Genomic DNA, 27815 nt, shown 5'->3' with positions numbered 1-27815 from the left:
TCTGGTTGCTAGGGTACAAATTACCCTAGCAACCGGGCACTGCTTTGATGGCAAGACTTGAATATAAATAAGAGAGGGCCTGAATATAAAGACAAGTAATAAAACATTTACAAAAAACAACAAAAGTGTAGCCTCACAGAGCAATAGTTTATAAGCTACTGGGGTCAGTGACTCCCATTTTAAAGCTGGAAAGAGGCAGAAGAGGAAGGCAAATAATTAAAAAACTATCAAAATTAAAAAATGAAGACCAACTGAAGAGTTGCTAAGAATTGGCCATACTATAATATACTAAATGTTAACTTGAAAAGTGAACTTTAAGATGTATAAGAAATACTTTTATCAATAAAATACAATGATACAACCCAATCGCCAATACCTATTATAATATATAATACCAAATTTGGGTAATGTAACAATAGGTGCAATAGATTGCAGTAACACATGTGGCCATGTGACCAGTGAATCCTACCTGCTGATTGGTTGCTATAGTGGTTAGATCTGTAGCAAACTTTTCACCTTTTATTATGTAACCAAACAATTGGTTGTTGTCAAAATTCCATGTACATGGAGCATTAGTTTTTAATATACAGTAGCCTCATCAAAAACTTCTGAGGAAATGGCAAGTAGCCATGAAACTCAGCAAGTGTGTGGTCCTGTGGGATACACATATACTGTATACAGGGCCGCCATCAGGGGGGCACAGGGGGGACTGTTGTCCCGGGCCCTGACGATTGTTGCTTTAAAGGGGGCCCGGCCGTGGTACAGCTTTTAAGCACGGGCCCCCTTTAAAGAATTACGGGCCCTTGGGTCATTGGTGGTCAGCGGGTAATTCAATTGGCTGCGCCCCGTGCGTACATGTGACGTCAGGATGCACGGGGCGCAACCTTATAAAAACTGGATGCAGCGGCGAGCCGGTGGGCATAAGAAAAGGGTCCAGCCGCAGGAAGCACACGTAGCAGGCGGTGCTGGGGGGAGCAGGGAGAGCCACAGGAAGCACGGGGAGCTGGATGATGGTAGGTGGGGCTTGAGGATGCTGGGGAGGACGCTGGGGGAGGATGGTAGGTGGGGCTGGAGGATGCTGGGGAGGGAGCTGGAGGATGTTGGGGAGGACGGTAAGGGGGGCTGGAGGATGCTGGGGGAAGCTGGAGGATACTAGGGGGGAGCTGGAGGATGCTGCAGCAGGGAGCGGCCCACAGTATGAGGACACTGGGGGAGGACCAGCAATGTTTTAGGGGGCCCTGGGCTGGCTAGCAATGTTTTAGGGGTTTCTGCCCTGGCACCAATGCAAAATGTTACCCTGGCTACCAGTGTTTTAGGGGGCCTCTGTGTCCTTTGTACTGATGGGAGGGGCCATTGGGGAGGGGAGCGGGGCGTGGGAGGAGGGGGGCCCAGAAAATTCTGTTCTGAGGGGCCCCGTGATTTCTGATGGCGGCCCTGACTGTATATATATGCTCATTATATGCTTTTAATGGAATATAAATAAAGTAATTATGATAAAAGTCCCACTCTGTGTACATAGACTTTTCACTGATTTTCACAATGCCTTCCAGGGGGCTGTACCACATGTAGAAGCACAGCGTAAATACGCAGAGCGGCCTGCAGAGTGTGGCCAATTTGTGCTAGTGATTGGTTGATGTGGGTAAATGGATTTGGAGGGGCCTGGATGAGTTCTTGATCAATCAGAATATCCAAGGCTATTGTGATACTAATATCTACAGTTAGTACTAGTGGTTGTATTTATAGTTTATGTATGTGAGTGTTTAGATTGGTAGGTGTGGGTTAAGTGTGCTGGGTTTACTTGGATGGGCTGAACTTGATGGACACTGGTCTTTTTTCAACCCTATGTAACTATGTAACTATGTAACAAAGGTTGCTCCAGGTTAGGTAAGGCAGAGCAACCAATCAGATGTTTGATTTCACACAGCACAAAGGTGAGTGCTATATGCTGACTGGCTACTAAGTTCCAAAACTGAAACAAAGAGCAATAAGTGCTGAAAATGATTGCAAAGCAACACTGTTGGCCCAAAGTGTGGAAGACCAACATTTTGTTAAAATTATCTCAATAATATTCACTGAAAATCACTAGCTGGGTTCATATCCATAAAGCATTTCCTTTACTCTTCAGTGTCAATGGAAACTATGCTTTATAGCTTGATGCCCAATGATACCTCTGTGGCACTTACCTTACCAGCTGGAAAGCACTGTTAATGAGATTGGCGCGGTCATTGCTGCTAATAGCTGTGTGGTTCTCCTGTAAGAGCTTAATCAGTGCATCCCAACCTTCCCCTTCATAATGTACTATGTAATAACCGTTCATCCCCACATTGAACTTTATCCATTCCACCTCTTCTGCCAGGACTAGGACATCTGCAGTGCCAAACAACAGAGAGTTGGGATAATAACCTGCTAGATATTTATATTTGGTGGCCTCTTAATGGAAGCCAATGTATGTTATAGGAATTAAGTTATGGGACCTGTTATCCAGAACGCTCGGGACATGGGGTTTTCCGGATAAGGAGTCTTTATTTGGATTTCCAGTCCTTAACTACTACTAAAAAAATAATTTACAAATTACTTTAAACCTATAGGATTGTTTTGCCTCCAACAAGGATTAATTACTAATCTTAGTTAGGATTAAATAAAATGTACTGTTTTATTATTACAGAGAAAAAGGGAATAATTTTTAAAATTGCGAATTATTTGATTAAAATGGAGTCTATGGAAGACAGCTTTCACCTAATTCAGAGCTTTCTGGATAATGGGTCCCATACCTATATTCTTGATCATTTATACAGTGCTGACATTTTGCTATATAGAGCGTGTTTAACCATTAGCATCAGTCCCTGACCCAGTAGAGCTTACAATTATATTCCTACCTCAGAATGCACATCAGCATCGCCAGAATTAATTTAAAAAATATGCAGCAGGTTAATTGGGTCCTGATGAAACTGTTGATGGCTTTGTCAGGGAACATAGACTGTAAGCTCCAGTGAGGTAGGGACTGAAGTAAGTGATAATGAAGAGCTCTTTGGGACTGGTTTACGGTAAATATATCTAATTTTGAGAAACCCTCTGGCTTTTCATAATGCCCAAATGTTCTGATCTATGTGGATATTTCAGGAGTACAGGAAAGGCTTCCAGGCCCCAGAAGAGCGAAAGAAGAAGTGGTAGAACAGAGAATAATACAGGGTTCCTGCACATATTCTCTACTCAGTGTAACAATGAAACCATGCAAGGCACTGACATAGAAAGGGGAACTGGATCAGCTGCTGATGTTCATATGATTTTGGTCAGAGTCTGAGTAAACTTGCAAGTCCTGGCTCTCTGCTCCATTTCTCTGGTAGCACACACTACTGACGTCCATCTGGCTGTAACAAACATCAGCAAAGTTCCTCAATCCTCCTTATCTCAAGCTTGCAAAACATGCTGAGGGGTGTATCCAACGGGAGGGGTACAGCTAAGCAGAATATCGGTTATTGGAGTTATATTCAGTTTCCTTGGCACTGTTCTTTATTAGGTCTTATGGAAAACCTGAATTGCCCACTGCCATTTCCAATTAATTGTGGGCCAGCCACCAACCATTATACCCTTCCAGCCTCCTAATTTTGTGACTGGCTTATTACACAGCAGGGGTATTTACATTTTTGCTAGCAGAGAAATGTGCATGTTTAGAATGTTGAGCAGATGTTTGGGGAACTAGAGCCACCAAAAACCAAATTCCCTATATATGTTACAGTTGCTGCACATGGAAAATAGAAGGCTAATAGATTAATACAAATTAACTACTGATGCATGGGCGACTCAGGAGGAAAATCAAAAATCCTAGAATATGAAAAGGTAAACAGAGGTGCATGACCAGATGGTATTCATCTCATGGTACTAAACAAATTTGAATCAAACACAATTGAGCTGAAAGTCAGGATTGCGTCAATAGCAGTGCTCTGTGCCAAAATGCTGTCTGCACATGATTCTTTAGTACACAAGTACATTGAATCGACCAACGCAGGCTGCTGTGTGCACCCTAGATCTACCAGGCGATAGCCCCAGGGCTCCCCAGCATCAACAGGCACAGGAGGTGGGACGGACGCAGTGGGAAGTTCAAGTTATAGCTTTATGTATATACAGCACATGCCACTCTTTTTATACAGATTCTCCCCTTATAGATACATAGTTACCTGTTTTACTCATCAGCAGAAATCTTTGCACTGTGTTAGATTTGCTTGTGATGTACGTCAAAGGGATATGCCAAAGTAATCTAGAAACAGTAAATACAACCAAGGCAGTTATAGTAACTTTTAAACGTTGCTTCTAACACACAGCAATTAAACAATAAATAACTGCCTGTCTGAATACAATTAGCATTCTCTGTAGTCTTCTACTACACGTGATTATTCCCAGTGCTGTAGGGAAAATGTTAAGAATGTATCAATGGCCCCTTATAGAGCCAGACAAATGCATCAGCTGAGGCACTCACTTGTAAATCTAGCTACCAGAATTTCCCAGAATGCCTTGCCTAAGAATAAGATTATAATAATAATTTTTTGCTACCGATCCAACAGTCTTCATACACCTACAGTCCACTACTCAATATTGCTTTATCAAGGGTTAAAATCCATCGTAACCACTAACATCAAATTTCACCAGGGTCAACATATTGAGGAACTGTGCCACCACAGCCAAACCCAACAGTATCCCATAACTTTACAGCTCTAAAATAATCCTCGTACTTAATGGCAACACAGGGTAAAGGAAGGGGGTTGTATACAGGTAATCTCATTATCTAACTTGCAAGAACAAAACGTGTGGTAGCTTTGGTTTCCCTGTTTACCTCAAGATACAACACAGCCCATAGATTTTTCAAGAACAAACAGCATGACTGTATTTAATTAGGGATGCACCTAATCCCAGTTTTGGTTCAGGATTCGGGCTGAATCCAGGCTTTTTTTGAAGGATTCGCTTCCGCGGTCCAACCGAACCGAATCCTAATTAGCCTAAATTTGCATATGCTCATCAGAATTTAGAAAGGGTTAAATGGTCAGGGGAAAAAAATTTTGCCGCGCACGCAGCATATGTTAATAAGAATTTGGTTCGGCCGAATCCTTCTGGGTGGGTTCGGTGCTATGTTTAATAAAATCATATAAATAACATAAATGTTATAGTATTTTTAAAGCTAAACATCATCACCGTGCAAAGTCATTTCAGGAAACAGAATCACTTATGGATATTGGTTTGTGTATGGAGGAATGTTGTATATTTTTATATCATACATTATATGACAGAATAACCTACGAATTGCTGATAACTAAGAGAGTGCTGATCCATCTGTATCTACTTGTATCAAAAATGTTCTTATATAGACTACTGGCATATTGAGATATATATGTATATTATATTTTATCAATAATATAGGTGTTTATATGATTATTATGAGTATATGCAGAATGTTCAACTCCTCAGTTAGCAACAGGTAGAACTGATACACCTATACGAAAGGTGGCCATACACGCACCGATACTATCGTATGAAACCTCGTTTCGTACGATATTCGGTGCGTGTATGGTATGTCGGCGAGTCGACCGATATTGCAGGAAGCTGCTGATATCGGCCGACTCGCCGATCGGACCAGTTTGAAAATTTTGATCGGGCGCCATAGAAGGCGCCTGACCAAAATTTCCCTTCAGCGCTGAATCGGCAGAAGGAGGTAGAAATCCTATTGTTTCTACCTCCTTACCTGCCGATTCAGCCCTGAATGGTGTGTGGCGGATCTGACGATGTTTCGTGCGACCAATGGTGAAATGAAATCCAGAATGGTTCCACTTGCAGTTATATAACTGTATAACCGTATAACACCATAATAATGTATCAGAATGGTTAGAACAACCTGTGCTTCATATGTCCAAGACCCTCTTGCTCAACTATAACTGCCCACACTACCACCATTATATATACTTCTCAGTGCAAGAAAACAATTAATGAGATATCATTTATAGAAATTACCCAGAAGCTTCAGTATCAGTGCTCCCTTTGAGATAATGCTCCTGATGGAGATAAACATACTTCCCTTTCACTGTTACAGTCACCAATGGGAAACCTTTTTGTAAAGTCCAAGTATTCATCATTGACTTCACATCAATAATTTCACCTTCAGACCAGTGCTGTAGTAACAAAAATGGGAAAAATTCATTTTAAGGTGCAATAATGAGATATAGGGACACTAAATTTTCACATTTGTTTTACATTTGTTTTATATGTTAGAAGCATGGACCTTCAGCTGTTTAATTACCCAAGTGAAAAATTAGGTTGGAGAAGTACTTTCTATTAACTTAATATGAAGAAGGTGCATGGTGTTTGCTTCAGCTCAGACCTTTATAGGGGTATTTACTGGGTACCAAAGTGTTCTCTGGAAGCGATAAGCTAGACAAGTAATTATTGTTTGTTGGGTGGGTAAAAATAAGAACTGGAGCAGAATATGACATTACTAGAAAGAAGTTCTGTTGCAGGTTAAGTGTCAATTGGATTCAAAGAGCTAGAAGTTTCAGCCAGGTATTTTTCTTACTTTGAATGTTGAACACACAGAAAAGCAAATCATTTCTTAAAAGCAAAGATAACAATAAGAATACTTAAGTATGATGCAGGCAGTAGTATTCAAAAGGAATCTCCAAGATATTAGTTATTAATAGAAAAAATTCTATCTCTCTTTAGTCCAAAGTAATCGTCTTCAAATAATCAGGGAGGCCAGATATGGTTGGCATTACTGTTAACCAACAAGTACTTGGGTCAAACGGCAAGATATTGTTACATTTGGCCAATAGCAATGTGCCAGCCAGTGGTGAGTAAGGGAGGTTCTGAGTGGAATCAAAAAGGAACTATGACGCCTCTCATTTCTGCATCTGTGGATTATTTTATCTGGACAGATGCATATCAATAAAAGTGAAGGATGGTTAAGCAAATCTGAAACCTGTGGTGACTAACGTGCCGAGATGATTACATAATTGTTTCACAAAATCTGTACCTTATGGCATCTGAAATGCCTCATAATCTAAACAACAATATTAGGGCAAGGTCAATAAGTGCCAGTAGTTGGCTGATTTTCTCTCTGACCAACAACAAATATTTTTGAATGGCTGGGCATTGCCAGACTAAGGGGCTGATTTACTAATCCACGAATCCGAATCCGAATGAGAAAAATATCGGATTGGAAAACGAACATTTTGTGACTTTTTCGTATTTTTTGCGATTTTTTTCGTCGCCATTACGACTTTTTCGTAAATTGTTGCGACTTTTTCGTAACCGTTACGACTTGCGCGAATTGTCGCGTCTTTTTCATAGCCAATACAAATTTCGTTAATTTTCACAACTTTTTCATAGCCATTATGACTTTCGTGAATTGTCGCGTCTTTTTCATAGCCATTTTGACTTTCGTGAATTGTCGCGACTTTTTCATAGCCATTATGACTTTCGTGAATTGCCACGACTTTTTCATAGCCATTATGACTTTTGTGAATTGTCGTGACTTTTTCATAGCCATTACGACTTTCGCGAATTGTCGCGACTTTTTCATATTGCGCTCGAAAAATTCACGAAAAAGTCGCAAAATACCGGTCATTACGAAAAAAACGCATTCGGATGCTTTTCGGACGTTCGTGGATTAGTAAATGTGCATAAAATCCACAGGTGAGTGATTGCATTTGGGGCAGCTGTCAGGTATGTCTGCATTTATTAAGTGCTGCTTATGAGGGGTCAAATACGTCCTGTGTAGATATCTTTATTTTTAGAACTGATACTATGAGATTTAGTACTGTACTATGAGATTCAATAATAGTATTCCACATTTCTAGTGAGATGTGGTATATCTCTTAACCATTTTTCGTACAGTTGTAACACCAGTTTTCCTTGGTTTGTTTAGTAAGGAGTAGAATTGGGAGACAGGTATATTAAGTGAGGGGCTGAAGAGAATCTCTCCTAATCTTTGAGGGGTCATATTAATATCAGATTGACCCAACAAAGTTTTGAGTGTGTGGCGTAACTAAAAATAATTGTGCATCCAGTTAGGTAATTCGAATCTGGCCTTTAGAGTGTTATAGGGAAGTATTTCACCCTGTTATCACTTAATCCAGGTATTTGATGTATTTAGCTCATAGCTGTGGGTCTGGTACAGAGAGTAATTGAGAAAGTTGTGGGTTGTGCCAGAGGGTATAAAACCGGAGCAGTGATTGTCTTCCCAGGGGAAGTACTGAAGTGCTGTTATTCAGGTTTGAGATGGCAGTTTTGTGACTCTTGGTGCCTTGGTACAGTAGATTCCTAAGCGCCTCACAGGTACACATTATTTGGGCTTCAAGGATAGTATTGGTGCTTTGTGTGGATGGGGATGTGTACCACCATGCATTTACCAGTTTTGTAGCCAAGTATGGCTCTGCACTGAGCACTAATAAACAGGGGAGAAATTGGCATGGTGCCTTTAATGCTGCAAGCCCTGGGGGATATGAAGCTCTATCAGCTGGATTGTGATGATTTTTTAATGGATCCTGGACAACTTACAGATGTTTGGCGAGTCTTTGTACAATATCCACTGTTTGTCTCATCTGAAGGGCAAACCTTAGGGAAAGAACACACCACAGTTTAATCAATGCAAACGCAGTGTCTATACTACAAATAATGTGTCTATACTACAAGCAATGTATCTATTCTACAAGTAAAAGGGCGACTGCAATAAACATAATCTAACTGATAAATTATATCCATTTAACATTAACAAGTCTGCAGATATTCTCAAGGAAAAGTGCCCCTATTAAAAGGTTCGTCTGACAAAGTAACTAGCGATGGATGGAACACCCTCCTCCCTCAAAGGGCACAAGTTCTTCCAACACCAAAGATTACGTTACTTTCCTACCTGTAGGGAGAAATTTTGGCCAAGAATGCCTATGTAAAAACTATAATAAATGATAATAAACTTTACTTACATCCGTCATGCTGTTCCACAGGTCTTCATTCCTAGCATTGCGGTAACTATAACGACGTAAATAATCCACAATTCCAGCTTCAAAGCTTTCTGCACCCATGTAGTCCATCAGCATATTAAGAATGCAAGCACCCTAAAAAATATGAGGGGACAGAATGGAGCCCATTACACAATATGCAATATTCTTACTTAGTATATTATTTGTTAATTAAAATTGTCATTACAGAGTCATAAGCAGTGTGTATAATTAATATTTTTGTTTGCAGTACTTTATTCCATAAGGGCTTTATTTTTATCCAAAATACAAGTTCTTATAACAGTTTAATGAGGCTAAGAGGTTAAATGTGTAATGGGAAAAGATTGGGGGGCTAGAATCTGCTAGATGATGAGGGGGGCTGGGCACAGGAGCCAAAGTGTTGCAGAGAAGAGCTAGACTGGCAGGGCAGAGAAGCAGGGTACAGTGGCTGGAGAGAGGGGTGGGCAACTGGAACCAGACAACTGTTACAAAGAAGGGATTAAAGTGGACCTGTCACCCAGACATAAAAAGCTGTATAGTAAAAGCCATTTTCAAATTAAACATGTAACCCAAAGTCATTTTTTTATTAACATATCTATACCCATTATATAAGCATTTAAAAGTCCCAGCTGTCAATCATATATTGCCTGACCCGCCTCTATGCCTTAGGCAAAGGGGTGGGGCAGACAGTTACTTTCACTTTCAATTCAGAACTTCTTAGATGTTACTACACTCCTCACATTCCCCCTCCCTCCTCACCATGTAATTGTGTAACCAGTGCAAAGGTATAGGTATCAGGTCCCCCCCCCATACTGGCACATAAACAAGATTTTGGCAGGGTGCACAGCTTGCCTTAATAACAGTGTCCACAAAATGGCGCCTGCCTGTTTTATGCAATGGTGAATTCCAGTGCTGAAGTAAATAAGTTTCAAAAAATGTATATAGTGTAATTGAAGTTTATTTTGCTTGACAAACACAATAGAATACAACTTGTAATTATTCCTTAGGGTGACAGGTCCACTTTAAGAAGCAACTGGCAGTGGACCAGACTGGAGAGAAGAACGAGACAGTTGTTAGAAAGTGACAGGGAACAGCTACTGTAAAATGTGGGTAAGGATCGGGCAGGGGATTTAACCCTTTAAGTCCATATAGTAGAATGGCTGTAAAGTCATTGAAGAGAGGGGCTTGACAAACAAGAAAGTAGGCAACTTCTGAAGAAAGGGGGTGAAAGGCAACCAGGAAAAGAGAAGGTGTGGTCAGCTCTTGGGAACCGGGATGTGGGTGCAGCAAAAGGGCTGGAGAACTGAGAATAAACAAGGAATGGAGACAAGGAAGTGAAACCAAAGAGAGAAACCCCAGATAAGAGGCCCAGGAAATAAAGAAATAAGGTGTGGAAGGAAAGTGAAATCTTTGAGCAGAGCTTAAGAAAGCCATAAGGAGTAGTTATGGATAAAACATTATTCTCATGAACACAAAAGGTACATTACTACTTCAAAAAGATAAAGAAGTAAATAAGGAAATATGGGTTGCAAGGCTGTGCTTGAATTCATTGCCCTATATTAATATTACATTTCCTACATTCAACCTCCTTACAAATTTTAGTATACACTTTAATAGATCAGAATAACAGAAATACAAGAAATGGGAAAACAGATTAAATTTAGCACAATTAATAAACATTATACATTAGGAGTACATAGTATATAAAATGGGTTTCTCCCTGACCCCACCATCACATAACATTGCCTTAACCTGTTATTATTGCAACCCCAATATTGTACCTTATCATATGAGACCTCATCAAACATTTCTTGTATCTCTTCTGGATTCTCCACAGGTGTAGATACAGCATGAGAGGAGTTCAGTGAGTCAACATCCATAGCCCGAAAGCATTTGTCCAGGAAATAATCCTCCTGAAGGCAAAAACAAATGATGCGCTTGAAATAAGACCAATTGGTTCCAACCAGCCAATCACAATATCATGTTGCTGAATTTTAAGTATTTGTGAATACTGATTAATGTATATATATTGAACCTGTAGCCAAGGTGGCCCGGTGAGCTTTATTTAGAACAATACTGAATATCTGTTTATTTGTTTGCAACAAATTCAATTCATGGCATATAAAAGCCTGAATGTTAGACTATTGCCTAGAAAGGAAGGTTGTATATAGGTTAAATATCAAGCTGAGCAGAGAAACTGTCTGCAAAACTTAAAAAAAAGAATAAACATTTTTTATTTCCTTTCCCTGTAAAAAATGATTTAAAGGGGTGGCTCGCCTTACAGTAAAAGCTCCCTGCCCTGTAAAAACATACAATCTAACTCTGGTGCAAGACATTTAGCTGACACAGTAGCTATAACCATGAAACCCCGGGCCCAGTAAGTGCCATTCTTCAGTTATTCCTTCACCCTACATATATTAAAGTAAGGTGCTAAAGCTATGAACTGTTTTGGATGTCAACACACATTGTACAGCATAACAAATACAACAATATGTGTGGGTTGCACTGTATAACCAGTAAGTTTACTTACCACTTGCAGCTCTGGATAGGTAACTCTGACAGAAACATATTCCATAAACTTAGCAAAGCCTTCATTAAGCCAAAGGTCATTCCACCATTCCATCGTTACCAGATTCCCAAACCACTAATGAAAAGAAAGCTTGTGTTAACATTAACCTGCAATATATTCACAGACTGTGTTCCCTTCTGTCTTAAAGGAACAGTTTAGTGTAAATGAAACTGGGTAAAACAGACTGTGCAAAATAAAAAATATTTGTAATATAGTTAGTTAGGCAAAAATGTAATCTATAAAGACTGGAGTGAGTGCATGTCTAACATTATAGCCACCACTCTACTTCCTCCTTTCAGCTCTCTAACCTCTTAGTTAGTCAGTGACTTTAGGGGGGCCACATGGGACATAACTGTTCAGTTAGTTGTGAGCATGTAGGTCAGATGCAAATGCAAACTAACTCAACAGTTATGTCCCATATGGCCTCCGCTCAAGTCATTAAAAAGCAGGAAGCTGAAAGCAGGAAGTAGTGTTCTGGCCTTTATGTTAGACATCTGCCCACTCCAGCCTTTATAGATTACATTTTTGCCTACCTAACTATATTGAAAACATTTTTTATTTTGCGCAGTCTGTCTATTTTTACATTGAACTATTCCGTTAAGGTGGCCATATATGCTGGCGGGCCCCATACACAAGCAGATAAGCTGCAGAATCGGTCTATAGGACTCGAATTGGCAGCTTAAATCTGACCTTTCTGACCTTCTGCCCACCTTTACATAACATTTACTGTGACTAAATACAAATGATAAGGCTTTGGCATTCTATTCCTTGGTAGAATAAATATTGCTAACATTGCAGTTAGTTAAGAGAATTTAATTCTAAGCATTTAAGCAATGTAAACAATCATACAGGTAATGCTTTTAATAGCAATTACATTTACAAACAAATGTCAGAACCATTAAAAATTTGTAAGCTATGTACAGTGCTGGGCCAAACTCTGTGTGCGCCTAAGGCAAAGTTTGGAAAGTTGAAAAGTTGCTTCGAATTTTCTTAGGTATTTTCTTTCACTATGCAAAAAAGTGGAGGACCCATTTTCTCCAGCACAAAAGGCCAGAAACTGTCATATCCCTAGCACTCCGCATCTCAACATGTTTCATCCACATGCAGTATTGATTAATGCAAACGATTGGCACTGTCATGTCATCAAAGGTAAGATGCACACGTGGGTGTGTGCTGCAAACAGATGGCCCCTATGAATAGACACTCAAATTAGTGCTGCAAAACAATGAGGCCAAATAAACATCCAAAACTGAGTTGCTATAGATAAAGAATAGCAGATTCATGTTGGGATTAATTATCTATAATTTAATGGTTCATTATAAATCTGAAATCCATAATTGACTACTAACCTGATGTGCCAGCTCATGAGCTATTATCATAGTAACCCAGAGTTTATGCGATGCGGTTGATGTTTTTGGATCATGAAGCAACGCAGACTCCCTGTAGGTTGTCAGACCCCAGTTTTCCATAGCGCCAGACTGAAAATCAGGTATTGCAGCCAGATCTTTAAGATAAGACATTAAAAAAAGCATTGAGTACAGGATTCTGTAAAATACCCATGAAGGGTATTATAAAATACACATGCCCTATCCCTGTTTATGGGTCAACCAACTTATAGTCCCGTGGATACATAAAAAAGAAAAGCCCTAGATAACACCTTCCTCTTTATTTCCTTAAGGGAGAAGGAAAGGTAAAAACTAAGGTCTATGTCAGTGCTGTCCAACTGGCGGCCCGCGACCCCCCTCTGTGTGGCCCCCCACCTGTCTGGCTGCTTTGATGGCTTACCTTTGTGTAAGCTTTAAATGGTATCAGTACTGCCCCCCCTGCATGGTTAACACCTCAGATTCAGGCTGTAATCCCCCTGTATTGTTTCAAAATATAATCCCCTGTGTTGTTCACACCTTTTAGTTTCTGCATTGTTCACCCCCTGCAATGTTCACACCTCAGGCTCAGGCTCTAATCACCCATATTGTTCCCCTGTTCACACCTCAGACCAGGTGTCTGAAACCCACAAATAAACCCTGCACACTATAAAAAGAACATATACTGTGGTGGTACAGCAATTAAAAAGTTTTTTAATATATAGTTATTGTGCAGACTGTAGGAGCAGTGCCAGCATTGTGTCACTGTAGGCTGCCTGTGTGTGCCATACTCTGCCTGACCTATGCTGCCTGTATGTGGCCATACACACAGGCAGGGTAGGGAAGGCAGAGTATGGCACACACAGGCAGGGTAGGGCAGGCAGAGTATGGCACACACAGGCAGGGTAGGGAAAGAAAGTTTGCCAGCGCTTAGTTTGCCTTTAAAAATAATTTAAAAGGCAAATTAAGCGCTGGCAAACTTTCTTTCTCTTTGTGTATAATTAATAGCTTTTTATCGTCTATAGCAGATGGTCAACTCCAGATTGTGGGTTAGACCGAGGGCTGGCATAATAGTGTGTTTCTAGCAGCTGGTCAACGCTACAGCGTGGGTTAGACCGAGCACTGGCGATTTCTTTCTGTGTTTTGTGTACAAAGGGTAGGGAAGGCAGAGTATGGCACACACAGGCAGGGTAGGGAAGGCAGAGTATGGCACACACAGGCAGGGTAGGGAAGGCAGAGTATGGCAGATTTTTGCTGTACTACTAACATTAATATGGCTATGGTCATGCAATAACATGGGTGTGGTTTTAAGTGGGTGTGGTTTTAAAAAGGGGAGTGGTCAAAACTAGCTTCCATTATCGGCCCTCCACCACGGAGGCTGGAAAAACTCCGGCCCTCGGTACCACAGAAGTTGGACAGCACTGGTCTATGTAAATACAGCCATATGTACTCTGAGTACTCTGACTGCACTAAGTCTCCTAACAAAAGACAGGATTTCTTGTCTTTTTTGTAAACATGTTCTTAGGGTATCTGACTTCCTCTCTCCGAAAAATCCTTCATTCTTGGGGCCAGAGTCTGCCCAGTTCTCTCATCTCCTGCTCCCACCCCCCTCCCATAAGAATTCATAAAACTCACTCCCCCCACCCTTAGGAATGTGTAATCTGAGCTATAACAGCTAGACTGCAAGCAGGAAGCTATGAACGCCAAGCTAAAATGGCAGCTGCAATCTTAAACAGAGAAAGCTTCTAGGGCTCTTTACTCAGGTATGGTAATGCTTTCTGCAGAATAAATATAGCATTCTAGGTGACACTAATGTGGTGAATCTGTTGGCAGTAAAATGCCAAAATGACTTTCCTTCCCTTTAACTTTCCCTATAGAACTGAGAATGCCATTGGCAGTAATGAATTTGGCCCACAATAATATTATAAAAACAAGCAAATCCACTGCATTACCCTGTTTTGGCAAAGGGTACGAAATGTTGAAGTAGTCTTCATAAAAGTCCAACAATTTTACAGCTGCCTTCAGGGCATACTCTGCTTGATCTATCTTCTCTGGAGTAGCATACACGGAAATCTGTAAAGGGCAGCAGAGAACTGATTAATGGTTTTGCATGCATCTCCTGCAACAGTTTATTTATTTGGAATAGTATGAGGCAGCCACAATGTGCCCAGTTTTTTGAAGCATCTAAAAATAATTAAGATTTTAGGGCATATATAATACTTTTTAACATGTCATCAACATGATGTTCAGCATGTGTAGCTGTTAGTAACACTTACCCTAACTCCATGATTTGTCACTTGACTGATTGATTTAAAGTCTGAGACAATGAAAGCCACTAAGTATGTGCTCATCTTCACACTAGCAGCAAAATGGTCCTCAAGCAGCCCCCCTCCAATATTCACAGTCTTCACCTATAGAAGAGAAGGAAATTATCAGCTACCAGTAAATGATTAAATGAGTTCATCCAGTACATGTATTCACATACTCTCCTTTGTGTGCCTGCTAGTTCCCTTCAAAACTGCCTTACATCTATACCATGCAGATCTTAACTTTTTCCCATATTTTAAATATACAGGTATGGGATCTGCAATTCAGAATGCTTGGGACCTGGGGTTTTCTGGATATGGGATCTTTCTGTAATTTGGATCTCCATACTGAAAAATCATTTAAACATGAATAAAACCCAAAGGGAATGTTTTGCCCCCAATAAGGATTAATTATATCTTAGTGGGAATTAAGTTCAAGGTACTGTTTTATCCTTACAGAGAAAATTATTTTTTAAAATGTTAATTATTTGATTTGAAGGGAGTCTATGGGAGACTGCCTTTCCATAATTTAGAGCTTTCTGGATAATTGGTTCCCAGATAATAGATACCTGTATAAATATATATATTTTTACATATTCTATTTATGGGTGCTGATCTACACTGGGGTTAAAGCATATTTATGACTTCAGTGCTTCAGTGCTTACAGTTTAAATTCTTGACTTTCCCAACACTGTGTGTTGCACTGTGTTGCATATTTATATAATATCATGAATGTGTTTTTTAGTGTAGAAAAACACAATTTTCACTTGCCACAATGGTGAACATCCACTTCCAACTAATTTTTATGGCACCTTAAAAAATGCTTTTTTCCTTACTTTTTCTTAATAACACAAAATCTCATAATTGCATTAGTGATTTTGTGTGCGATTTCCACAACTGACAATGATTTTTGGTAACCTGCCCTGTGGGTTAGCTAATATTGCTTGTTTAACTTTGTTATAGATAAGGCAATATTTGCACTTCTTTTTGGTCCAGTATTTATCCATTTGTGCCTACATAGCAGATTACCCGTGGAACAGTAATTTCTTTGTGTGTATTTATTAAATGAGGAATGGCATCTCTTACAAACAAAACACAAACATAACTAGTAGCTTAATTACTAAGGAATACATCTTAACTAACTTCAGAATAACCAAAAATATAAATGAGCTTGAAAATGTTCAGTTTATTCTGAAGATGGATCAGTAAATGAAAAAATATCCTAAACTGTAGACATGCGCACTAGAGATACCTACTACAGGCATGTTAGACACAGCGTGGTGCTTTGGTTCTCTTCTTATCTGAATTGAGAAGCTAGCTTTGAAGGCAGGCTCATCGAAACATGGGAAAGCTGTTCTTGCCGCTGTTGGCTCAAATTGGGTTGATGCAAGTACTCTAAAAAAAAGATTGACAAAGAGCGACAATTCACGCAAGTTGTAATGGCTACGAAAAAGTTGCGACAATTTACAAAAAAGTCATAACGGCTACGAAAAAGTCGCGTCAATTTACGAAAAAAATCGCAAAATACCGATCATTACGAAAAAAACGCATTCGGACGCTTTTCGGACGTTTGTGGATTAGTAAATGTGCCCCCAAGTCTCCCACTAAATTCATCTTTAGGCTCCTACAACTCATAAAACTGGGACCCAGCACTATAACTGTGCAAACGCTACCATGACTGGCATGAAGGTTAACCAGCAGTTGTTATATTACGACTTCCAAAATCCTCCACCAACCAATTAATGTCATTGCATTTGAATATCACGTTATGGGCAATATTTGTTCCCATGCACTGGTGGGCTGTGGCAAAGCACTATGCTCAAATACATTTGATACATGGTAATACAGGCACTCACGTATAATTCTGGAGCTATTGTGCCTGGGTGCAGTATGTCAGATATCACATAAACCATAAAGATAGATTCTGCACTCACAGGACTTAAATAAAAGTGGTCATTTATTGTGACGTGGAACAATGGAATATTACTGTTTCTAAACGTGACAAATGGCACAACACACACACAAACACTATAATCTGAGTACCTAGCCCCACTCCTTTACTGTTAAACAGGATGACTACCCATGCAGTGCTTACAGACATAATACTGAGGATCCAATAGAGAAGAATCATCTTCATCCAGATAGTGTAAAAGGAGTACATACATTTATTTATATGAGGCTGTACTTAACAGAAGAACTATTTAAACTTTCATTATGAAGTCATCATATATTGGGTAGCTTTTGAAAAAAGTAATTTGAAAAAATATGCTTTTAAAAGATAAATAATGAGTTTATCTTTTTGTATTATATATCTGAACACAAAAAATATATCCTTTTTTTTAGAATGCAGCATCTACATTAACTTATGTAATGGCAGTACGGTATTTCAATATAGACATACCTGACCTCTCCATCTTTGGTTTTGTAGGTGCTTTTATAAAACCCACGAAAATTCTTTGAAAGGTTGGCATTATATTCAATGTAGATTGTATAATTTTCTCCAGGAATCAATGGATCAGCAGCCAGAAGTGCAATTTGCTCATTCACAGGGTGCTCTCGCAGCAATAGGTCCTGAAGCACTGGATCCTTTCCAAGTTTTCTCTTTATAGTTGTCTTTGTAATTTCCAGGTGTTTACTATGAAGGACCAAAAAGCTAGTTTTTTGGGTTACTGTAACTGTAACCTTGGTGAGGCCACTAAATGTAAGAGTGGTTAGATTAGGGTGGATTAGAAGGTCATAGTGCAAAGGAGCTGCAAATGTAGGTAACCTTAGGTTCTTCCAAGGGAACATTTCAGCATTGTCTAAAGCCTTGCTAGCAGCTAAGGCAGGCTGAATACTGAAAGATATGCACATTAAATACACAACCACAAAGCACAATGGCAGGTCCTTTATTCTTCGTGGCTTTATAGCAGTGCTCAGCATTTTCCTTCCTTGGTTGTTTATAAAGGTAACTCTGAAAGAAAAAAAATGTAAAAATGAATTAAGAAAGAAAAAATTGTGTAGGATGAGGCTTAATGACCATAGGTAGCAAACTGCACTAGTGCACTAAGTAACAGACTGTTCATAGCTAATTGCTAATAGGTTGCTACTGGCAAAGGAGTGCTACTGAGTGTGTAGGTATGTATGTATACATATCAAACTATTTGTTTCATTGTTTATACATTATTATAATCTAAAGAGTGAACATCACCCATTGTAAATAAAGAGGCTTATTCCTCTGCATACTGTGCTCTGCTTATATTCTGCTGCCAATCAGTCCAGTGGTAGCAGCCCATGATATAACTTGTGTATCTGAGCTTAGGCCCATCACTGGCAGTGCCATCCTTTCCCTGATCCTTACTCTTCCTTGCTGCCCAAACAGCCTAAAGGGAACACTGAATATAACCGTACTACAGCTCTCCCACTGAAACTCTCGCTGTTTGAGTACTTTCCTATCTGTTGCAAGGTTGAAAGCATTTTCCCTAAAATATTTTAGCCTCCCTGTTATCTTTACTTGCCTATTATTAACTTTGGCATAAGGTATCATTTTTAATAACGAAGCCAATAAAATACCATTAGGTATTTTATTGGCTAAGGTTTTTATCCTTGAGCTTTGATTGTCACCTGTAACCTCTAATGATTCAATTGATCTGGGGATGCCTGAAGTTCAGTTTCATTTCCTGTCATTTCTATAAATGTAATATTTAGGGGAACCCCAGCCCCTTTCGTGACTTATAAACAGATGCAAAGTTTATTCCAGCTTTAGTAACCCACAGCAAAATAGGATTTTGTTACTCACCGTTAAATCCGTTTCTCTGCAAGTCGATAGGGGGACACAGGGAACATATGGGGTATAGCTCCACCCTCCAGGAGGCAGGACACTTGATTAGCAAATTGAAGGGGCGTGCCAGGTGCCGGCTTTACCCCTCCACTGTACCCAATCCAATCAGTTTGTATCAAAGAAATACTGCTACAGTATCAGAAAACTAGCAATAATATGCAGAACAGGTAACAGGTAACAGAAGAACTATTCCAACTGCTGACCAACGTGGTCACGGAATGTATTAAATAACGGGCGGGAAGCCCTGTGTCCCCCTATCGACTTGCAGAGAAACGGATGAGTAACAAAATCCTATTTTCTCTTCCGTCTCAGGGGGACACAGGGAACATATGGGGACTTAACAAAGCAGCCCCAGGAAGAACAGGGTGGGATACTGTTTTAGTGTTTAGACATATTACTGCACCACGGCGTGCAGCACTTTGCGTCCGAAGGAGGCTTCGGCAGATGCAAAGGTATCTATTCTGTAAAATTTTGTGAAGGTATGTACAGAGGACCAGGTGGCTGCTCTGCAGATCTGGTCCAAGGATGCCGAGTTGTGCCACGCCCAGGAGGCCCCAATCGCTCTCGTAGAGTGAGCTCTGATACCATTTGGTAACGGTTTGCCCTTGCTTAGGTAAGCTCTTCGAATGGTCTCTGTGATCCATCTTGCGATTGATGTCTTGGAGGCTGCCTGACCTCGTCGGGGGCCGGAGGGAATGACGAAGAGCGATTGACAGCGACGGAATGCCCTAGTTCTCTCAGTATATTTGCGAAGGGCTCTCAGAACGTCCAGACTGTGTAGTCGTCGTTCCTTGTCGTTTTTGGGGTTCGGGCACAAGGACGGTACCATGATCTCCTGGTTCACATGAAAGGAAGACACCACCTTTGGTAGAAAAGATGGAATTGTGCGTAGGACTGCTTTATCTTTGTGAAAAATCAGGAATGGTGCGGCGCATGGTGCGCCCAACTCGGATACTCGCCTCGCCGAGGATATTGCCGTGAGGAATACCGTCTTCCAGAGTTGCATCACATATGTAGGCTGAAGCGTCGCCTATTGACCGGACAGACGATATTAATTCCGATCTGGGAGTTCCGTCTTCAAGTCCCCTGAGGAGAGATTCGGACCAGGCTTGTATGGCTCTGCTTACCCATGCCGAGGCTAAGGCTGGGCGCAAGGCTGAGCCGGAGGAGGTGAAGACTGCTCTTAGGAATCCCTTGAGATGCCTGTCCGAGGGGTCCTTGAAGGCCGCTGCGTCTGTAACTGGGAGTGTTGTAGACTTGGATAACCTGGAGACTGGGGCATCCACAGATGGGGGAATACTCCACTTGTCCATCAGGTCCTTGGAAAATGGATATGACTTTTCTGGTGGCTTGGAATTTTCTTTCGGGGGAGTTCCATTCATCCTGTATTATGTTATTGAGCTGGTCATGTGAAGGAAAGATGACCGGTGACTTGTGTTGTCTTTTAAAAAGGCTTGTAGGATGAGACTGTGCTTCAGCTGTCTGTGAAATGTTCAATATCTCGATCACCCCCGTGATGATGCCGTTGATGTCGTGATGAGTGTCTCTGTTTTTATCATGACTCTCTTCCTCATCCTCCTCTTCCCCTGAAGAGATATCGGAAGGAGGTAATTCCCCTTCGGAACCTGAGGGGCCCAGTTCCCCGGAGGAGACATCAGAGGGGCTATGGGTATTGGCCTCACCTCTGCCGTCTCCTGATCGCTTGCGCTTGTGGCTGGATTTGCTAGTAAGTTTGGTCAGTGCCTTTCCCAGGGAGTCAGCGAGGGAGGGGAGTCCCTGAAGGGATGCCAGTGACTGGGATAATTGGACCGCCCATAGGGGGGGTGGTGGTTCAGCCGGGGGACCCGCCGCGGCTGCTGAGGATGTGCCCTCTTGGGGAAGTTCCACGGGTTGTGCTGTGGCCAGGCTGGGGTTACCTTCTGGGGCAGGGGTAGTTTCCTGATCCTTGGAGCAGGATCTGCATAGCGGGTCAACCTGCCCCCCTGGGATCTTATTTTGGCATTTATTGCAGGAGAAAAATGTCACCTGTGCTGCCTTGGGTGCTTTGCCCCCTGCCCTGGGGAATAGCCCCCCTGACCTACCTTCTGCCATGGTGTTTGGAAGGGGTAGGAGTAAGGGAAGACCGTGCAGCCTGTCAGCCTCTGTTTGTCAGTTAGAACAGGAGTGCTGCTGTAAGCAGTGAGACTGCCGCTGTCTGGTGCGCTGTGAGAGAGGAAGTGGTATGCGTTCCACTGAATTGGCGCCAAGTCAGGGATGCGCGTGGTTGTGCATCACTTCCTGCACACGCGCTGGTATGGCGGGTGGAAGCGCCGTTGGCGGGACTGCGCTCAATCTCCCGTGGCCGGAACGGCCAGCGGAAGCCCCGTGAGCGTGCGCGGGCAGCGCGCACCCTGTCCGGAGCCAGCCTGCAGAGGGGGGGAACCCCCCTTCCATACGCGGGCTGCGCGAGTCAAGCTGGGAACAGCCTCGAGGCAGGGGCATGCCAGTACTTACCGATGCGCCTCACCGGTCAGACCCTCTGCTATGCTCTAGGTAGGGGGAGCGGTTGCAGGAATGTCTGGGTGGTCTGTGTATTCCCCTAAGGGATAAACGTCGACCCCGGTGGGTTTCCCTCGTAGGGGGCTAACCATCTAGGTCGCAGGTAACCCTGCTCCTGGTATCACCCCGGGTGTCAGGGCTGGGCCCTGACCAAAGGATGGACCTAGCTGTCCATCCTCCTGGAAGCAGGACACTTTAAAAACTGATTGGATTGGGTACAGTGGAGGGGTAAAGCCGGCACCTGGCACGCCCCTTCAATATGCTAATCAAGTGTCCTGCCTCCTGGAGGGTGGAGCTATACCCCATATGTTCCCTGTGTTCCCCTGAGACGGCAGAGAAACAGATGTTCGCTTCTAACAAGCAAACATTTTAAAGGGGTGGTTCACCTTTAAGTTAACTTTTAGTATGTTTTAGAATGGTCAGTTGTAAGCAACTTTTCAACTGGTCTTAATTTTTTAAAGTTTTTGAATTCTTTGCCTTCTTCTTCTCACTCTTTCAAATGGGGGTCACTGACCCCAGCAGCCAAAAAGCTATTGCTCTGTGACCCTACAATTTTATTGTTATTGTTACTTTTTATTCCTCATTTTTCTATTCGGGTACTTCCATATAAATATATCAGTCTCTCATTCAAACCACTCCCTGGTTTCTAAGGCAATTTGAACCCTAGCAACCAGATAACTGCTAAAATTCCAAACTGGTGCCATGCTGAACAAAAAGCAATATAATTAAAAAAAACACAAATAATGAAAAATGAAGACCAATTACAAATTGTCTCTGAATATTACTCTGTATCAGTCTAAAGGTTAACTTAAAGGTAAACAACCCCTTTAAAGAGGTGGTTGTTTACCAGAGAACTTTTAATATGTTTTAGAATGGCCAATTCTAAGCAACTTTTCAATTCGTCTTCATTCTATATCTTGTCTAGTTTTTTGACTTATGACTTATGACTCTTAAATGGGGGTCACTGACCCCAGCAACCAAAAACTATTGCTCTGTGAGGCTACAATTTTATGTTATTCTTACTGTTCTTTTACTTTTTTTTCTATTCCTATTTTTCTTTCCTATAAATATTTTTGTCCCTCATTCAAACAGCTCCCTGGTTGCTAAGGTAATGTGAACCGTAGCAACTAGATAACTGACTAAAAAGTTGCCAAAGAAAAAGTGAAATTAAAAAAACCCCACAAATAATACAAAATAAAGATCAGTTGCAAATTGTCTCAGAATATTACTCTCTAAATCATACTAGAAGTTAACTCAAAGGTGAACAACCCCTTTAATGCTACCTACTAGTTAGTTAGTATCGATTTCTACAGCTGATCCAAATAATACACCCTGTAACCCCCACTCACATGCAAAATATTCTGTTGGGTTCTTTACTGTATCTTCTACACCCATGTATAATATATTCATGATAAGAAAGAACAGTCCTTAAAGAACATCACAGGAATAATATGTAATTTTGTTTCATTTATTCAAGTAGTAATGTCAGTGTTTCCTTGAAAACTAGACAGAAAGACGTCTGTCAATTCCAGACGGGGTGGTTAGTCACACGGGACTTCAATTATTCATGCCTGTCAATCAGTCACTGCAACTTTTTAAAAAGCTGCAGGAACTAATCGCCCTGTGTGTCTTAACCCTACACCCTGCTACAGCAGTCAGTATTAGGGCAGTGACACACGGGGAGATTAGTCGCGGGCAACTAATCTCCCCGCAATGCCATCCCACCGGCTAGAATGTACATCGCTGGTGGGATGACATACGCGGCGCCGTGATTTACCTAAGTCAACCAAAGTTTCCTCTTAAGGCGACTTCGGCAAATCACGGCGCTGTGTATGCCATACCACCAGCGATTTAGATTCTAGCCGGTGGGGTGACATTGCAGGGAGATTAGTCGCCCGCGACAACAGAGATTTGTTGCGGCACGACTAATCTCCCCGTGTACCCCTGCCCTTAAAGTACAGGTATGGGACCTGTTATCCAGAATGCTCGGGATCTGTTGTTTTCCGGATAAGGGGTCTTTCCGTAATTTGGATCTCCATAACTTCAGTCTGGTAAAAATCATTTAAATATTGAATAAACCCAATTGGGTTGTTTTGCGTCCAATAAGGATTAATTATAACTTATTTGGGATCAAGTACAAGGTTCTGTTTTATTATTACAGAGAAAAAGGAAATCATTTTTAAAAATAAGAATTATTTGCTTATAATGAAGTTTATAGGAGACGGCCTTTCTGTAACTCGTAACTTTCTGGATTACGGGTTTCCGGATAACGGATCCCATACAATACTTTTCAAAATCTTAATGTACATAAAAGTTCCCTATAAGTCATGTTGATCATTTTCAATGATAGGGCTGCTCTAAGTAATTGTTACTTAAGTTCCTAAACCTGTCTGTTTTGCCAACCTGACTGTCCCTTCTCAGCCTGTCAGTTATAGCTTTTAATACTAACGGCCTCCTGCTGCACAAATATGGCCGCCCCCTCATAGAGGGACATGGGGATCCAGCAAATACTTTTAAGGCAAAACTATAAAAAGCATGCAAAGACAATGTTATGATACAGTGTCAGTATTTCATGGCCTACTCCTAGGCAATATGCTGGGTGTTTAGTAGAACATGCTAGTTATTATAGAATCATTCTTGCATCTAAAAAGACATTTTACCTTAGATACATTATTTTTTGCAATACAGTAATATGCATAGAATATGATATCTGTGACAGAAAAACGTGAAGTACTAGTATTTCCAGACACACGTCTCCTGTACTGCACCTGCCTAAAATGGCTGCGGTCACATGGAGTGAGCCAGGAAGTAAAGCTAAAGCCTAATACAGGCAAATACCATGAATGATGCCAGTATGTTCGAAAGGACAGGGAAACCTGCCATAAAACAGTTTTGAAAGGCAGCAAATGCAAAGAAAACTGTTTTCTAAATAAATCGTAAGTTTATCAGTGTCATTAAAGTGAAAGTAATCTGCTATTTCTTCCTCCCGTACAACTAGTTGTTCATTGCTACAATTTATCATCAGCCAGAAAATGTATAAAAACATACAAGCACATCCAGAACCCAAGGCACTGGAATTATGGAACAGAATTCCTGCATAAACATGCACAAAGTACTAAGCAGCAGGGCTGAATTTATTTAGAACAGAAAGAAATATGATCTTTGTTAGTGAATTTATAAAGCCAGTGAGAAAATCACACATAGACATAGGCAAGACCCTATAGGGCAGCAGTTGTGGTTAGGAAGTTATGGGGTGGGAAATAGATATTGCAAGGCTACAGCTATGCTTTATGTATTGCCCACCTAACAGGCCTTCGCCTATTGTAGCAGAACCAATTTCAGCATCCAGTTATAGGAAAAGGTTATCAGGGGTGTAGTTTAACAACATCCCTTTATACAAAGGATGCTTAGCAACAGGCCCTGTAGCCATTAAAGACAGCACTGGTCGGTATCTTTATAAACAGGTAATTGCCACATAACAATTTATACCAGATGTTTCATGGATAAACATTTGTAGTCTGACTTTACAGGAACTGCTGCTAGCAATGCTCACCTGGAAAGAGACAATACATGTACAGTATGTATGGCAATAGCTATAAAGATATATAAGTTATAAGGGCCTGGGAACAGATCTTACACATTATACACGATTCATAATCATATTAGGAACTTACCAAAAATAAAAGTCCACCCTTAAGCCTCTCTTGTATTCCAGTATAGTAAGGCTCCGACAAGTGAAGGCTATTTCTCCCATGCACACAATGTGTGTGTGTTGGGGGGGAGACTTGAAGGATAGAAATATATATTCAGTGTAGCAGTGCCCTCGGCCCAGGCAAACTGCCTGCATTTACTTTCACTTTCTCTTCAGTAGCTGGATCAGTTCCAAACGTAGGAAAACAGGATTGTTTATAACATGAGAAAAGTGCAAAGACACATGTATATAATTCTGTGAGATTTGCCCACATTCCATTTATTAGAAGCAAAATGTTTCATCTACTCACACAGATACCCTTCACTGTAAGCTTTCGCCTAGCACTTATGGGAAGTAAAATGAACGGCTGGAGGTGTAAAATGAAAGCCGAGCAATTAAAGGCACAGAACTACGTATCATCTTTATGTAGGATCTGCTTTAATAAGATTCAGAAGCATCACTTCCTGAAATTCATCGTTTTTCCAGCATTCTAGTCAGGCCAAGTTTTGCGTATCCCACACTTCCCTGGTATTCCCCCAATTTTCCCTAGGTGTGGTGATTGAAGTGTTCTGCAACACTTCTAATTGACATTTTCAGAGAACCCTGACACACTGCCTACAATTTGGGGTTTGACACCTCATTTCTAGAGAACAATTTAAGGAGTCAAGGCCATAAGGGTAGCAGAGATGTAAGAAATGAAGGCAAAATATAGAAAAAGAGTCACTGAAAGAATTCTAAAAGGTGGTTTGGGGTTAGAACTCACTCCTTTTAATGAGAGGAGCCATGGTTATTGGTCTGCCAGAGGTCCCTGGCACCTCAATCTATCAATCCAAGCCAGCATATGGTTACCATAATTAAAGGGGAACTGAACCCACACACAATTTAAGATTTTTGAAAAGTAAACATAATTTCACCTGCAACTTTGCAATATACATCAAATTACAAATATGCAGCCTTTTCATGATTTTTAATGTAATAATTTGGTTTGGAACAGTTACCTAAACCTGCCCCTTGTTCTGCTGCTGATCTGGCTGGCTACTTTGACATTCAACATTACTTAACTGTCCTCAGCCTACCTTCAGCCTGTATCCCTCGAAATCCCTGCACACATGATGTCAATAAGGAAAGAAACTTCACAGTTCAATGCATGGGTTATGTAGTTCTTGCATGCTGTCTGTAAACTGTGGAGTTACAATTTTATTACAAGTTATTATTATTTGTAACGTCCATGTTTTAGTCCCTCCTCCCCTGCCAGGATTTCAAATGATGCAGAAAGAGAAGAACAGTTTTGCAGCTGGATTTCAGCATAAAAAATTCTATTCTTACTTTTTGAAGGAACAGATTGCAGTGATACGTATATTAGGAGTTTCTGTGTTGTTTGGGCCTTTTTAAAAATGTTGGTTCAGAAGCCAGAGTTCCTCTTTAAATACGAAATACAAAACACACAAATAAACTTCTGCTCAAATTACACCAGAAAAGTAATATACTACACACATACATCTATACACATATTACATTTTCATTTCTTTAGGTTAGTGACAGATGCTGACAGATTACTGAACTTTACTGTTCTAACACAGAAATATACCCCAAAATATGGAGCAGTATTAAGGCAAGGAAAAAGAAGAAGTGCTATCTGAAATAACTACTCGTAGACTAATTCCCCAACAGCTCACCAGCACTAAGTAGTGGCATTTCACCAGTGACGTCTTCCAGCACTTTTGGCCTGACACAATAAGCAAGAAAAGTGGTAAGAATTGATATGGGAAATATTTATGTAAATTACTTCTTGTTATCATATGTTAAAAATAATGTTAACATTAACTATCAAGAAGAATCAATTTGAGTAAAAATGTCTTTTCTCGCAGATTACTGCTGGCCACTCCTGACTGAAAATCTTGACGACCATGTGCACTATGTACAGTATGTGGCTGGCTGGAAATAGAACTGCACATACCTAACAATCCTAGATTAATATGATTGATTAGTGAAATCTGGCTATTCTTGTGGGTAGAATGTATTTTGAACATCTGGCCCACATGCTAAGCTATTATTTTCGCACAAGAATCTGACTGCATAAGTGTATCAGAAAAAAATGAATTAGCTATATTCATTTTTGTATTCTGCTGATTAGCAAAAAGGCAACATGCTACTGGTTACTGCTAAAGGTAACAATATGGTGTTTTTCACAGGATGAAAGGAGGAGGACGATAACAAGGTATTAACTCGGCTCACAGATAATTCCGTAATCTTTTTTCAGATAAGCCTACCTGCAGAATAAACTGAGAAGGTACCAGCTACAAGCTTGATTTTAATGTTGTGAACACTTGATTTATGCAGCTCATTGTATATTGTTCATTATAAACAAGTGTCATGGGGTTAGGGGTGACTACACACCCCGTTACAATAACTGTGCAGGCCTTTATTGTATTTGAGACGAGCTACAGTGGTGTGAAAAACTATTTGCCCCCTTCCTGATTTCTTATTCTTTTGCATGTTTGTCACACAAAATGTTTCTGATCATCAAACACATTTAACTATTAGTCAAAGATAAC

General features: G+C 40.8%; 1 protein-coding gene across 2 annotated transcripts in view; it reads right to left on the bottom strand.

The window, feature by feature from the left end:
- erap1 (endoplasmic reticulum aminopeptidase 1) overlaps positions 1-27815 on the bottom strand; it is a 37558-nt gene that overhangs the window by 6367 nt on the left and 3376 nt on the right. The window contains exons 1-13 of one of the 2 annotated variants that reach the window (XM_012968052.3): positions 25244-25630; positions 17613-18164; positions 16468-16606; positions 15182-15316; positions 14858-14978; positions 12894-13048; positions 11506-11619; positions 10757-10888; positions 8961-9092; positions 8539-8595; positions 5998-6155; positions 4176-4255; positions 2184-2367 (exon numbers count right to left, since the gene is read on the bottom strand). In XM_012968052.3, coding sequence (XP_012823506.1) covers positions 2184-2367; positions 4176-4255; positions 5998-6155; positions 8539-8595; positions 8961-9092; positions 10757-10888; positions 11506-11619; positions 12894-13048; positions 14858-14978; positions 15182-15316; positions 16468-16606; positions 17613-18133 — 1928 coding nt within the window. In that variant the 5' untranslated portion in view covers positions 18134-18164; positions 25244-25630. Of the gene's footprint in view, positions 1-2183; positions 2368-4175; positions 4256-5997; positions 6156-8538; positions 8596-8960; positions 9093-10756; positions 10889-11505; positions 11620-12893; positions 13049-14857; positions 14979-15181; positions 15317-16467; positions 16607-17612; positions 18165-25243; positions 25631-27815 lie in introns of those variants that run through there. The other variant, XM_002933429.2, reaches the window with a different exon arrangement.

This window comes from Xenopus tropicalis, chromosome 1 (assembly GCF_000004195.4).
Source record: "Xenopus tropicalis strain Nigerian chromosome 1, UCB_Xtro_10.0, whole genome shotgun sequence".
Lineage (NCBI taxonomy): Eukaryota > Metazoa > Chordata > Amphibia > Anura > Pipidae > Xenopus > Xenopus tropicalis.
Note: the sequence above shows the minus strand (reverse complement) of the source record. Positions and strands in the feature narration are given on the sequence as shown.